At 47.9% G+C, this 12,150-nt stretch overlaps 1 protein-coding gene across 2 annotated transcripts in view; it reads left to right on the forward strand.

Annotated features, from left to right (window-relative positions):
- Positions 1-10,059, forward strand: part of Golgb1 (golgin B1) — a 48,253-nt gene extending 38,194 nt beyond the window's left edge. For both annotated transcript variants that reach the window (XM_051149884.1, XM_051149885.1), the window contains exons 14-21: positions 614-792; positions 1,696-1,858; positions 2,049-2,186; positions 5,735-5,878; positions 6,038-6,135; positions 6,850-6,984; positions 9,340-9,445; positions 9,697-10,059. In XM_051149884.1, the coding sequence (XP_051005841.1) occupies positions 614-792; positions 1,696-1,858; positions 2,049-2,186; positions 5,735-5,878; positions 6,038-6,135; positions 6,850-6,984; positions 9,340-9,445; positions 9,697-9,831 (1,098 nt within the window). In that variant the 3' untranslated portion in view covers positions 9,832-10,059. The remainder of the gene's footprint in view (positions 1-613; positions 793-1,695; positions 1,859-2,048; positions 2,187-5,734; positions 5,879-6,037; positions 6,136-6,849; positions 6,985-9,339; positions 9,446-9,696) is intronic.
- Positions 10,060-12,150: the final 2,091 nt, after the last annotated feature.

Here is a 12,150-nt window from a genome sequence, read left to right on the forward strand (position 1 = left end):
TGTTCTTGTGTTTGGTGCTTTTAAAAAAAGCTACCAGTGTGGTAGCAGTAGTGTTTCCGAGTGGGTGAAAGGTATGTGTGTTTAAGGCTGTTGTCTTTCCCAGATGTCCCAACATTATTTCCTCATCAAACTTTGAGTGTTAGGAAAGAGTTTTAAAATAGAATGCAGTTTTGCTAAAGGCGAGTCCATCATAATAGCCACAAACTTAGTGTGTGAGACATATTAATTTTCTTATTTAATTCCCGTATGCTTATGAAGAAAAGTGCTGTAATTATCTTCATTTAATAGGTGAGGGAAATAAAGACTTAGGTGGCCTCACATCCAAGAAACAATAGGGTATCTAATTCTAGAGCCAAGCGTCCTTAACCACCAGGGTGAACACCTTCTTCACAGTGGGCATCAGCTGAGCTACTGAAGGGTGTGGCTTAGGGATACATGCAGGGATGCTTCCCTCTATGCCTGAGTTTGATCCCAAGAATTGGGAAGCAAAGACAAACCAACAAACTAACAGGAAACAGTGCAACAAAGAAAGCGTTGCTAGTGTTCGTGGAGCTATTTACTTGTCAGTATGGAGTGAGAGGTGAGTCACCCGTTGCTCTCCCTCTGCTTAAAGCTGAAGGAGTTGAAGAATCTGCAGCAGCAGTATCTACAGATGAACCAAGAGGTCACAGAGCTACGGCCACTGAGAGCTCAGCTTCAGGAGTGTCAGGATCAGACGAAAGCACTGCAGATGATGAAGGAGGAGCTGAGGCAGGAGAGCCTCTCCTGGCAGCGGGAGCTGCATCAGCTCAGGTAGAACTCATCCTGCAGTCTGACCCTTTTTATTGTCTCTTTTCACTTGCTTTTGAAGTACTTAATAGAACACTGCAGAAATAGTAAGAGAGCACTATGGACGCTCCGCCTCGCTTCCTCCAGTGAAAGCATCCAGTTACATATCACATATCACACCCAGCTGCTTGTATGTATAACAAAGAAACAGCTGGCGTTCGGTGGAAGTCCCAATCCTTACCAAATTTTGGGAAGTGAGTTAATAAAATAACAACAACTAATGTTTAATATTTAATGTTTAATATGTACCAGGCTCGGTATTTGATATATGCTATCTCATTTAGTCCTTACTATAGTCTTAAGGAATATCTAATTTATTTCTACTTTATTGAAAAAACTTGGTGACAGTAACATTTGCTCTGGCCTCATACCTAATATGCACAAGAACCAGAATTCTAAGTCCTTCTGCATCAACACTGATGTTACTTGCATCATGGGCATGACTGGCTGAAGGGCTGTGCTGTTTTCCCATGCCCTGCCTGGTCTCGCCATCCTCATCCCATACACATCTGCTCCACACACTCATTCTTACAATTCTGAACTTCACTCTCTGCACTCATACTGGTAGCCCTGTGCTGAGTTTTCACGCTGATTTTGAATAGCTTTTTGTATTTGGAAACCCAGCTGTTTGCTCAGGTTCCAAGTCCAATGCCAGCCTTTCTGTGAAGACACTCTAGTCCTGCCAGTAGGAGCTCCTCCCTTTAGTCCTTGTTCTCAGCATGCTACTAGGTGTTTTTACTTGTAGAATAAATTTCACTCTGATGTATATTTTGCTACATTGCTAATAGCTCTGAGAGTGTTTTGAATATGGAATTATTCTTCTTTGTGTCATGAGTATATTTGATCATCTTTTCTTTTGTGGTATAGAATGGAGAAGAATTCCTGGGAAGCGCATGAGAGGAGGATGAAGGAGCAGTACCTCATGGCCATCTCAGATAAAGATCAGCAGCTCGGGCATCTCCAGAGTGTCCTGAGGGAGCTGAGGTCTTCCCCTCAGACTCAGCTTCTCCCAGCACAGTACCAGCGACAGGTGAGGAGAGCTGTGCGGTCTCCACTCGGGTGCCGCTCCCCAAAGGCATCAGCCTCCTCTGCCTGCTCACCTGCTACCATTAGGCAAGCTGCCTCCTGACTTTCTTGGGGCGGCACGGCCTTCTAGAGGGGAGGATTCAAGTCTGCGGAATCTTAGGAGACTGTTGTGGTGATGTTTTGTGTCCCAGCAGGCATCCCCAGAGACATCAGCGTCCCTCGATGGGTCCCAAAACCTAGTTTATGAGACAGAACTTCTCAGGATCCAGCTCAACGACAGCTTAAAGGAAATTCACCAGAAGGAACTAAGAATTCAGCAGCTGAACAGCAAGGTGCATATTTCCTGCTAGGCTAAAATTGTGTTTCTTTTCTCTCTTCCTGGAGGTAAGATTTGGCAGAGGAGCCCAGCTTCAGCAGAACTTAGGAGCAGAAGTTTATAAGGGCTGGCTGCTTACTCCAGAGCAGAAGACAGCCCACTTCCTCCTGGCCCTTGGCAGGGCTTTGTGAGTGGCTGGGAGAAACCCATACAATAAGACTATAAAAGCTCCCCACCTTACCCATGCTAGTAATGTGTAAGCATCTCCCCCCCCATCTCCCATCAGTCATTGTCTTCCTGCTGCTCTCTGACTGGTCAGCGTCATCTCAGAAGCTCCTCCCCAGCCCTGCCCTCTTCAGGGAAGCCTAGGTGTGTGGTCTCTGCCAGAATCAAGTGTCCTAGTAGGTCAGTAAGACTTGAATCCAAAGGTCTACTTGGAAGAGAGTGGTGTGAATGCCCTGGATGTATGCACAGTTCCAGGTGGAGGTGTACACGTCTTATCATAGGAATCCATGTAACATGGGCCAGTGAAGCTGCTCATGTGTGAAAGTGCTCGCCTTGCAACCCTGATGACTAAAGTTTGATCTCTGGATCCCCAGGAGAAAGATAGAATCAATGTCTGAAGGCTGTTCTCTGTTTCCATACGTGTTCTGTAGAATGAACATGTATCACATGCACACACACACACAAACTAATATTGTGATTCAAAATCATAAAAATCCAGGAGATGGTTTTCCCAGATGAGGAGAAAAGCCCACAGATACTAAGTAACTTCTCAAGGTGCAGGCAGAGGTCGTTCATTAACAGATCATTGGTATAGCATGGCACATTTTCACAAAGACATATGTGTAACAGACACTCCAGATTAAAACAAAACAGGATGTTCTACATCCCCACAAGTCCCCCATTGCCTCTGATTACAGCCACTCACCTTAGGACTAAGGTAAGTAAAACCACATTAAGTATGTATGGGTCAGAAATAGTTCTCTTTAGAGCTTAGCTGTGAGAAAGGCGCCTCCTCCCTAGCCCCACTCATCCACTAGTTAAAGTTAAAGAGGTAGCTACTGTTTGTCTGCTGAGAGTCTGCCATATATTAGGCACTGGAGATACACAGGGGACTTCTCTTGACACCTCCATGTATTTGAGCTTAGTCTCACTCTCTGTGGGTCCCAGTCAACTAGAATTGCTTCTAGGAACTTGAGTGAGATACAGTTGATGGGCTGTCACAAAGTGGTTTCTCTCTAATCCTCTGCCTGGATGCTCGGGCTTTCTTATACACAGTTCTCCTGGCTTAGCTAAATGTTTCTGTGCAATGTAGAGATGTGTTAGAACTTCAGATCGTGAGAGGATGAGTGGCGGTGTAATGTTAGTGTAACTTTGGTGGAATAATTCAGTTAGCCTGTGAGGTAGAGCAGAGGTCAGCAACTTATCTAAACAGTGTGTGCACTGCACAGCTCTGTAGTTGCAGCTACCAAGCAGCCATGCATAAATGAGCAGTGGTGTGCTGTAGTGGAACTGCGTTTACACGGCGAGGGAAGAAGTAGTCCCTGGACCATATGCCTGCTGCTAAGCTCCAGAAACCCAGAAAGGAAGCAGGCATCAAAGCAGATCATGAGGGCAGCTTATTAGTGAATGGCTATTTGTCTTATGCAGTTTGGAAGCCTTTGCTTCTAATGAATTTCATGGGTCTGCCCTATGTAGATTTACTAGAGACAAAATGTGAAGTTTTTTTAAGCACTGAGGAATTTTGTTTATGTTCACATGTGCTAGTGTGCCTTGGGCTGTTCATTATGACCAGGGAAGTCTACTTCCTCCTATGTTAGGAAAGCACTGTGTTATTCCTTTCCCTGGGTTCCCATTGTATTCAGCCCTCTGCCCTCAAATTAATAATGCTTGTCAAACATTTACACCCTTTCCCCCAACACCCATGACTTTCCTAGTGGCCCCTGCTGTATTTTAGACTGGGCAGCATCATGTAGCAGGTGGAACTCAAGACTTGAGACACACACCTGTGAGCCTTGCTCTGGGAGCAACTGGTGCCATGGCCTTGAGTAGTCTAAACTTACTTGTTTTTTCATTTGTGAACAAGGATGGGAACAACTATTTTCTGGCTTAAAAAGCAATGGCTTTAGCTCTTGGAACAGCAGGCCCCACAGCTCACCAGGGCACCACCATAGAGCTAGTCCTGGTGGCTTGGGCACATGAGAGCAGCCAAGAGTGGGAGTGTGGGAAAGCTGTCCCTGCCCCTCACCTGGGCAAAGCAGGAGAGCTGACCCTGCTGGAGAGGCAGCAGACTGACCAGATCAGCTTCCACCCAGGCCCACATCCAGGGCCTGCAAATTCAAAGCTGCAGGATCTCCATGACAGAGGCAACAACAGGATATCCGAGAGGAGTCTAATGAGGACCCAGTGCTGACAGTGTAGCAGAAGCCAGAGGCCTTGAGCCAGACCAGTGACTCATTGCAATGAATATTTGCAAGAAAAGCTATCCGGGCAAAATATATGTGAACACTGCATGTTGAGGCTTTTGTTTGGTTTTGGTTTCTTTTTATTTTTTGTTTTCCTTGTCGGGAGGAGGTTGCAAGGACACGGGGCAGATATGGAGGGACAGGGAGATGAGTGGGATCGGGGTGCATGGCGTGAAACTCACAATGAATCAATCAAAAAATCAAAAAATAAATAAGTAAACAAATAAAAACAGTGGCTTTTCCCAGTAGCAGTGATCATGTAGCAAGTCCAGCACTTGGGAGGCAGAGGCATACAGATCTCCAAGTTGCAGGCCAGCCTTGTCTACATAGGAACTTGTAGGACTGCCAGGGCTACATAAGGAAACCCTGTCTCAAAGACAGACTTGGGGTGGAGGTTGGAGAGAGGAGAGAGAGGGGAGGAGGAGAGAGGGGGAGAGAGGAGAGAGAATGGAGAGAGAGAAGAGAAGAGAAAAAGAAAAACCATAAGCCAGTGGCTTAGGTTGCTTTGCCAGGTAGTGAGCACCGTGACACTGAACTTCTGCAGGGACATCAGACCACTGCCTGTCATTCAGGAACTAGAGGAAAGCTTGGCTTTGAGTGACTACTGTTCTCACCATGTGAGGATCTTCTCCCACTCCAATTTCTCAGGAACATGTAGACATGTGATGACTTCTTTCTGCTCTCTTGGAAACAAATCTGCCCAGTGACACTCTGACACATTTTAAGTGCAAGCTTGCTCGGGTTACATTGAGCTCTGGGGCTTGTTACTTATTAGCAAGTTAAGCACAGAGCCAACTTGAAGCCCTAGGCTTGCATTCTGGAATAGCCTGTCCCACTGGAGTTCATTAGCGGTTTCTGCTTTACCATCGTTCACTTCATAGACCTTGGCACCATTAAAAATAAGTTTCCTGCTACTCTTCTAGAATTCTTTCCCTTTCATGGTTGGAACATTTAGGTGTTCTTCACTTTGAGGAAACATACGGTGGTATGATTCTAAGGTGGGGCTTGCATTACAGATCAGGTCCTGAAAGCTCAGGCTAGTTACCCGTGCACTGCTGTAGTCCCGGGGTTGCACTTACCCTCTCCCCTCCCCCAGTTCTCTCAGTTGCTGGAGGAGAAGAATACCCTGTCAATCCAGCTGAGCGATGCGAGCCAGAGTCTCCGTGAGAACCAGCACCACTACAGTAGCCTCTTGAAGCACTGCGCTGTCCTGGAGAAGCAGGCGCAGGAGCTGCAGGCGGTAAGGGGCAGAGATGTTGGGGAGAAAAGTGCTCAGTGATATGGGGTGGGGGTAACTGGGGACTGTCCCTTCCCTCTGCTATGGAACAGGGTTTCAGTGTGCAGACTCGAGATATCTGAAGAGCTGCCATCACAACTACTAAGCTGCTGGCTTTTCTAGGGGCCGCAAAATGCAAACGTTGCTCCAGGAGCACCCCAGGAAAAGAATGGAATTCACAGAAAGAGTGATCCTGAGGCCACAAGGGAGCAACAAACAAGGTAGAGGAGCAGGACCCACCCTCCAGCATGCACTGTGGGCGAAGGAACCGAGTGGTGGACGAGAGGGCGATGGGCGTGAGTGTGCTCACATGCATTATCTGCATGTATGGAGGTGTCGCAGTGAAATCTGCTGTGTATGACCAGCGTGCTGTGTTAAGGAACGTGGGCTGTAATCTTGGTGGAAGTAGAGGTCACCGTGTGCACTTAATGTGTCCTGTTGTCTGACTAGTGCCACAGCGCTGATGCAAGCGCCAAGTGTAACAGGAACTAACATTTTGTTTGTAAGAAGTGAGCGACAGTTGTAGCACAAGTGCATGCATGCAGCGCCACAAACACTGGAATTAACACTGCTGTGTTTGCGCAGGGCTCAGCGGTTAAGCGCACTGGCTGCTCTTCCCGAGGTCCTGAGTTCAATTCCCAGAAACCACATGGTGGCTCACAACCACCTATAATGGGATCTGATGCCCTCTTCTGGTGTGCAGGCATACATGCAGATAGATCACATATACACTAAAAAACAAAAAACAACAACAACAAAAACACCATCTCCGACAGTCTCACGTATCCCCGTAGGTGTTTTCTGCTTTGCTTGCCCTCCGTACCATGCCTCTGTGTTCGTTTTCATGTTTGGAGAAGTGCTTTCAGCCTTGCGAAGATGTCTTAGAGATCGGTTCTCCATCTAGTGATGCCCTGTGTTTGCCTTTTACCCTCAAGTTTTTCTGAAGCCCAGCAGCAGCTGTGCAGCACTAAACAAGAAGTGAGTGAGTTAAAGAAGCTGCTGGATGAAGAAAGAGACCAAAGACTGAGTGCAGAGAACGCGCTCTCCCTGGCTAAGGAGCAGATCAGACGGTAAGGTGTGGGGAGGCGGCTGTTCGCACCTCACCCTCCTGACCTTGGCTCCTGCACGTTTCTGTGGTCAGGCTCGGGGCGAGGTAAGACCTTACTCTCCCCTTCACATGGTCTAACCATGATTTCATTGTCGTCACCGAGAAGCAGGGTACTTCTGGATTCTTGGGGCCTGTGCCTTCCAGGGCAGTAGCTCATAGGGGTTAGGAATACACTTACCCTTCATATTACACAGTGAGATGTGAACGGTGTCTCACCTTATCCCAGCAATGACCATATGAGGCACATATATGGGTTCTTGTGCGTCTGCATCTGTGTGGGGGGCAGGAAGGCAAGGTCAGGGGACGATGTCAGATGTCTTGTTCTGTCACCCTCTGCCTACTCCCTAGAGATGGTCTCTCACTGAACCTGGTGCTTGCCGTTCCTCAGTGACCAGCAGGCCTTTAGCCATCCTCCTGCCTCTGTAGCACTGAGGTTACGGGTGTGCACAGTCAGGCCAGTTTCTACACCGGTGCTGGAGATCTGAATGCAGACTGTCATGTTTGCAAAACAAGCACTCTTACCTACTCAGCCATCTCCACAGCCCCAGGGTCAGGTTCTCCAGAGGGCCAGATAGATGTGTTCTCATCACCCATCTGGTACCCAGACCTTTACTTGTTATCTTGTTTGTTTTTGACACATGGTCTCTCTTTGTAACTCCGGCTGACCTGAAACTCCATTTGTAACCAGACTGGCCTTTAACTTACACAGATCCACGTGTCTCTGCCTCTGCCTCCCAACTGATTACAGGAGTGTGCCACCACACCTAGCTAGCAATTGAAATTTTAAAGATTATAACCTAGGGGAGAGTAAAAGGCCACTTAAGAAAGACGGTGACGATGTAGTGGCAAATGCACTGCCTAACTCTGTTCTTTCTCTGCTAGTCACAGGCTCTGCTGGGCAGCGTCTTTTGATGATGTGAAAGACAGCTTTTGCCCAGCTGGGTGGGTGGGTGGGTGGGTGTGTGTTTGTGTGTGTGTGTGTGTGTTTTACTGTGGGCAGTGAATGGAAGGACACAGCCGTGTCCCCCTTATTACTTATTCCACATCAAGAAACTTACTGTCTGTGAGAAGGTGGTGCGGGTAGAAGTGTTTTGTTGCTAGAATGCTCTTTTATATAGAAAGAAGCCTCATTGCAGTTGCCTCCATTATGTCTGCAAGGGCAAGCCACCATGTCTGATGCCTCTTCCCTCAGAGTAAATGGCACTTGGGGTGTGACTTCCTTCTGCAGTGCCTTCCCCAGGGAGCAGGTCTTACCTGAGATTTCTTTCTTTTCCATCCAACATAGTCACAGCTTTTCTGTTTTCAGCACCTGTCTAGGTAGCTTTGAGGGTGAGCACAGTGCAGCATGGTGTAGTGGCCTACTTGTTCCTGGCCGTTTCTCTGTCACTTAGGAATTATTTAAGTCTATGAAACCTGGTCCATGGAGAGGTTAATCCCCCTCCTGTGCCATTCATCTGGACAACTTGAGACAGCTCAGTCACCCTGGAGCCTATGTCTGGACCACATTAGTTAGGGTTGGCCCCGCCCACTTGCCTTCTGGAGGAGGGCAGCATGGAGAGTAGGAGGACAGGTGACCACGTGTGGCCACCTAGACTGGGTTCAGATTAAGGCACTGTTTTCTCTGCTGAAGAAGAGCATGGCCCACAAAGAGAAGCAGTGTTCAGCGGGTGGAGAAGAAACATGAGGAGGAAAGAGGAGGTGCTGCCTGCCCGCCCCAGTTAAATTGTGTGCCCTGGTAGGCAAATGAGTGATGAGTCATGGCCTTGCTCTGTTGTTTTCAGAGGCCACTGAGGAATGGCAGCTTCTCCTTAAATGGAGAATTTCCAAAATGCAGTAATAAGCAAATCAACATAAAGCCATGGGCTGCCAGTTCAGCTTTGTTCTAAGAGCCCTAAAGAATTTCTTGAGTGCTTCTGCCTAATATATATATGTAATTTTTTTAGATGTGCCAACTGTGATGGCACATGTCCATAATCCCAGCCCTGGGAAGCAGAGCCAGGAAAATTGTAAATTCAAAGCTAGTTTGGGCTGTATAGTAAAAATGGGGGTGGGGGAAGAGAGAAGAAAGGGCAAAGAGAAATGAGGGTCTTGGATTCTGGTTTCATTGATTTCTGGTCATGCCTCCGTGGACAAGACACGAGCCAGCCTTGCCTCGGAGGCACCGAAGCCAGCGTCCTAAATAGGCACTTCCTTTACTACTGTGAGGACCGAGACCATAGGATGAGCCTTTGCTGCCAGTCCCCTAGGCCACCCGCCTGGGCTGACTGGAAAGGTCCTCATGCAGGGAACCCACGTTGTATCTTTTTCCTCAACACAGGTTAGAGCAGAGTGAGTGGGATTCGGCCCGGACTCCTATCATTGGCGCCTGTGGGTCTCAGGAGCAAGCACTGCTGATAGACCTCCCAGGCAACAGCTGCCGAAGGGTAAGAGGCAGAGGGCACTGTGCAGGTTCTGTGCTGTGGGGATGGGCTACAGGAATAGAGGTGGGCAACAGTGTCCACCTCTAAGTGTCCAGCCACTAAGGAGACTTTCTCCCAAGATGCCTCTCTTCTGCAAGGATGGGACCAGTTTGGCTTAAATGCAGGATTACTGGTAAAGGGAAAGAGTCTCCAGGAGGAGCTCTGATTTCCCTTTTTTTTTTTTTTTTTTTTGTTTGTTTGTTTGTTTGTTTCAGACCCGGAGTGGTGCTGGATGGAAGCGGGTTCTGCGTTCACTTTGCCATTCCCGGACCCGAGTGCCACTGCTCGCAGCCATCTACTTCCTTATGGTTCATGTTCTACTTGTTCTGTGTTTCACGGGTCACCTATAAACTTGTCTCAGAATCTGTCATCCTTCATCTCTAACGTCAGAATTGTCAGTTCCAGAACAGCCCTTCCCACTTTTGGCCAATCCACCTGTCCTTGGAAAGTGCCTGTGAAAACAGAGGTGGCCACGGAGACAGGTTGGACCAGGAAGGTCGGCAGCATCCGCTCTCATTAAACACCTCTGCCTGGTCTGAGCAGCTTCACAGATGTGCTGTGCACAGGGCTTCATCACATGTCACCTGCATCTGTATGGTCCCCTAGGATGCTGAGAGAGGCCTTCTCCAAGCCAAGCCAACAAGATGATTCCACACAGTAATCTGGAATCCAGTATCATTTTTCTTGGTAACTGGCTTTGTCCTATTGCCTGTATTTTCTCTGCCTCAGGAAGAAGACAAAGTGTGGGCAGTGAACACATTGCCCCATAGGGCATGTGAGCAAGCCTTGGAGACTCAGGGCTCCCAGGCTTCAGTTGTTGGATCACAGGGAGGAAGGCATTTTCTTCCTGGCTGTCCTATCACCATTGGACGAAGGTTTGCTGCTGTGGAATATAAGGACAAGACCCTGTCACTTATGGCTGCGGTGGTTAAGTAGCCAGTACCTTTCCTCACGCTGAGAGGCAGGAAGAACTGACGATGGATAGTGAGGGTCACATTATAGTCCTGTTTTCTGGATGTCCCTCCATAGGGGTACTAAGATGGTGGCCAGGGGCCAGCAGGAGCCATGCCAAGGTGAGCTAGGGTCAGATCTGAGTACTGCATCGCAACTTCTCGCCTCAAAAACCCTCTGAGCTGCTGCACTGTTGTGTGGGTGATGGCTTCTTCTGTGTCTTCAATGCCGCTGTCGCCAGCTCTGGGAGAGGAGGACTGTGGCAATGAGAAGAGAAGGCGAAGTGGCCAGGAGTGGGTCCCACTGTGCCTATCTTTCCCTTTCCAGCTGGTGTCTTCTCACTGTGGACATATGTCCCCTTCCTGTCCTCACCACCTAGAGAAGAGAGTGGGCTCACTGGTGGCTCACTGCTCAGCTCTTTGTCCTGTGGTGATTAAATTTCAGTCACAGTATCCCAAGAACTTCCCTCAACTCAACTCCTGTAAAATAATAAAATTATTTTCAGAATGAGAAATTGTGTGAGACTGTTGGCACAGAGGCTGTGTACCTGTGTTTGCACATTCTGGGAGGGAGGGAAGGAGGACTGGCTGCTGGAGTAGAAAGTTCTGAAACGCCTCCCTTCTCACTCCCCAGCCTCAGGTGGCTGTGAGCCGACGGAGATGAGGCGTGGCAAGGAGACCGCTTCCTGAGAGTGAGCTAAAGGAGCAGAATTGTAGGCTGTGAAGTTCATGAAGCCTTGTGTACAGTTCTGAGAGAACTCTGGAGACTATTAGGCCACCAAGGATGGTGTCACTTGCCTGTAATTCCAGCACTCAGGAGGCTGGCTGATGCAGGAGGATCATAAGTTCAAGGTTAATCTTGCCTATATAGTAAGTTTAGGCCATCCTATGCTACATAGCAAGACTGTCTCAAAGAAAACAAATAAAAACCAGGCTCCTAGGATACTTAGACACACACACATGAATGCACACACATGAACGCACACACACAGTACAGGAGGGGGCATTTCATTGCTCATGCAGGTTTGGTATATATCATGTTTTTATATGAAGTTGCTGCTTGGGAAAAGGTGGCCCACTATCTCAAGGTAGAAGTGGATTAATTGAACCTGATCTCTTAGATTTCAGAGACTTGCTACTCCTGTATGTTACACTTCACTCGGGATGACCGGGAGGTTTGTAAAGGGGAAATGCATTGTCTGGGTGTCATTGCTGAAGGTCTATGGTCTCTCCAGAACTTCATTGTTGTATGGTGTGTTACAATGTCTGGTCCTAATACTCCTAAATTTGACATTGGATTAGAAGTCCAAAATAGCTAAAAAGATTGCCCCTTTCTATGTATTTCTCTACTTGAAAATAGCTTTATCAGAACAAATAAAATCTAGCATCCATTGGGAAGTGACCTTAGAAGCTTTCTGTTTCTGCAGAAATGCTTTCTTCTGTTATGGACTAGTTTCACCACAACTTCTGGGACCCTTTGGGGGATTCATTTTCTGCAGGCCAATCAGGTCAGGACTCCACAGATGACCAAGAGGAGAAGAGTCTGGGTCAGATTCAATAGCAAATTCTTAGTAGGATTATTAGCCAGAGAGCCTTGGAACTTTTATTTGCATTGTCTTTATTGTCTGTCAGTGCCCCAGGCTGCCAGAGGAGCCATGCTGCGGGTGGGGTATAAGAGGCCGTAGGGATGGGTGGGAGATGGGAATTTGTAAGGCAGCC

The sequence above is a fragment of the Acomys russatus genome, chromosome 8 (assembly GCF_903995435.1).
Source record: "Acomys russatus chromosome 8, mAcoRus1.1, whole genome shotgun sequence".
NCBI lineage: Eukaryota > Metazoa > Chordata > Mammalia > Rodentia > Muridae > Acomys > Acomys russatus.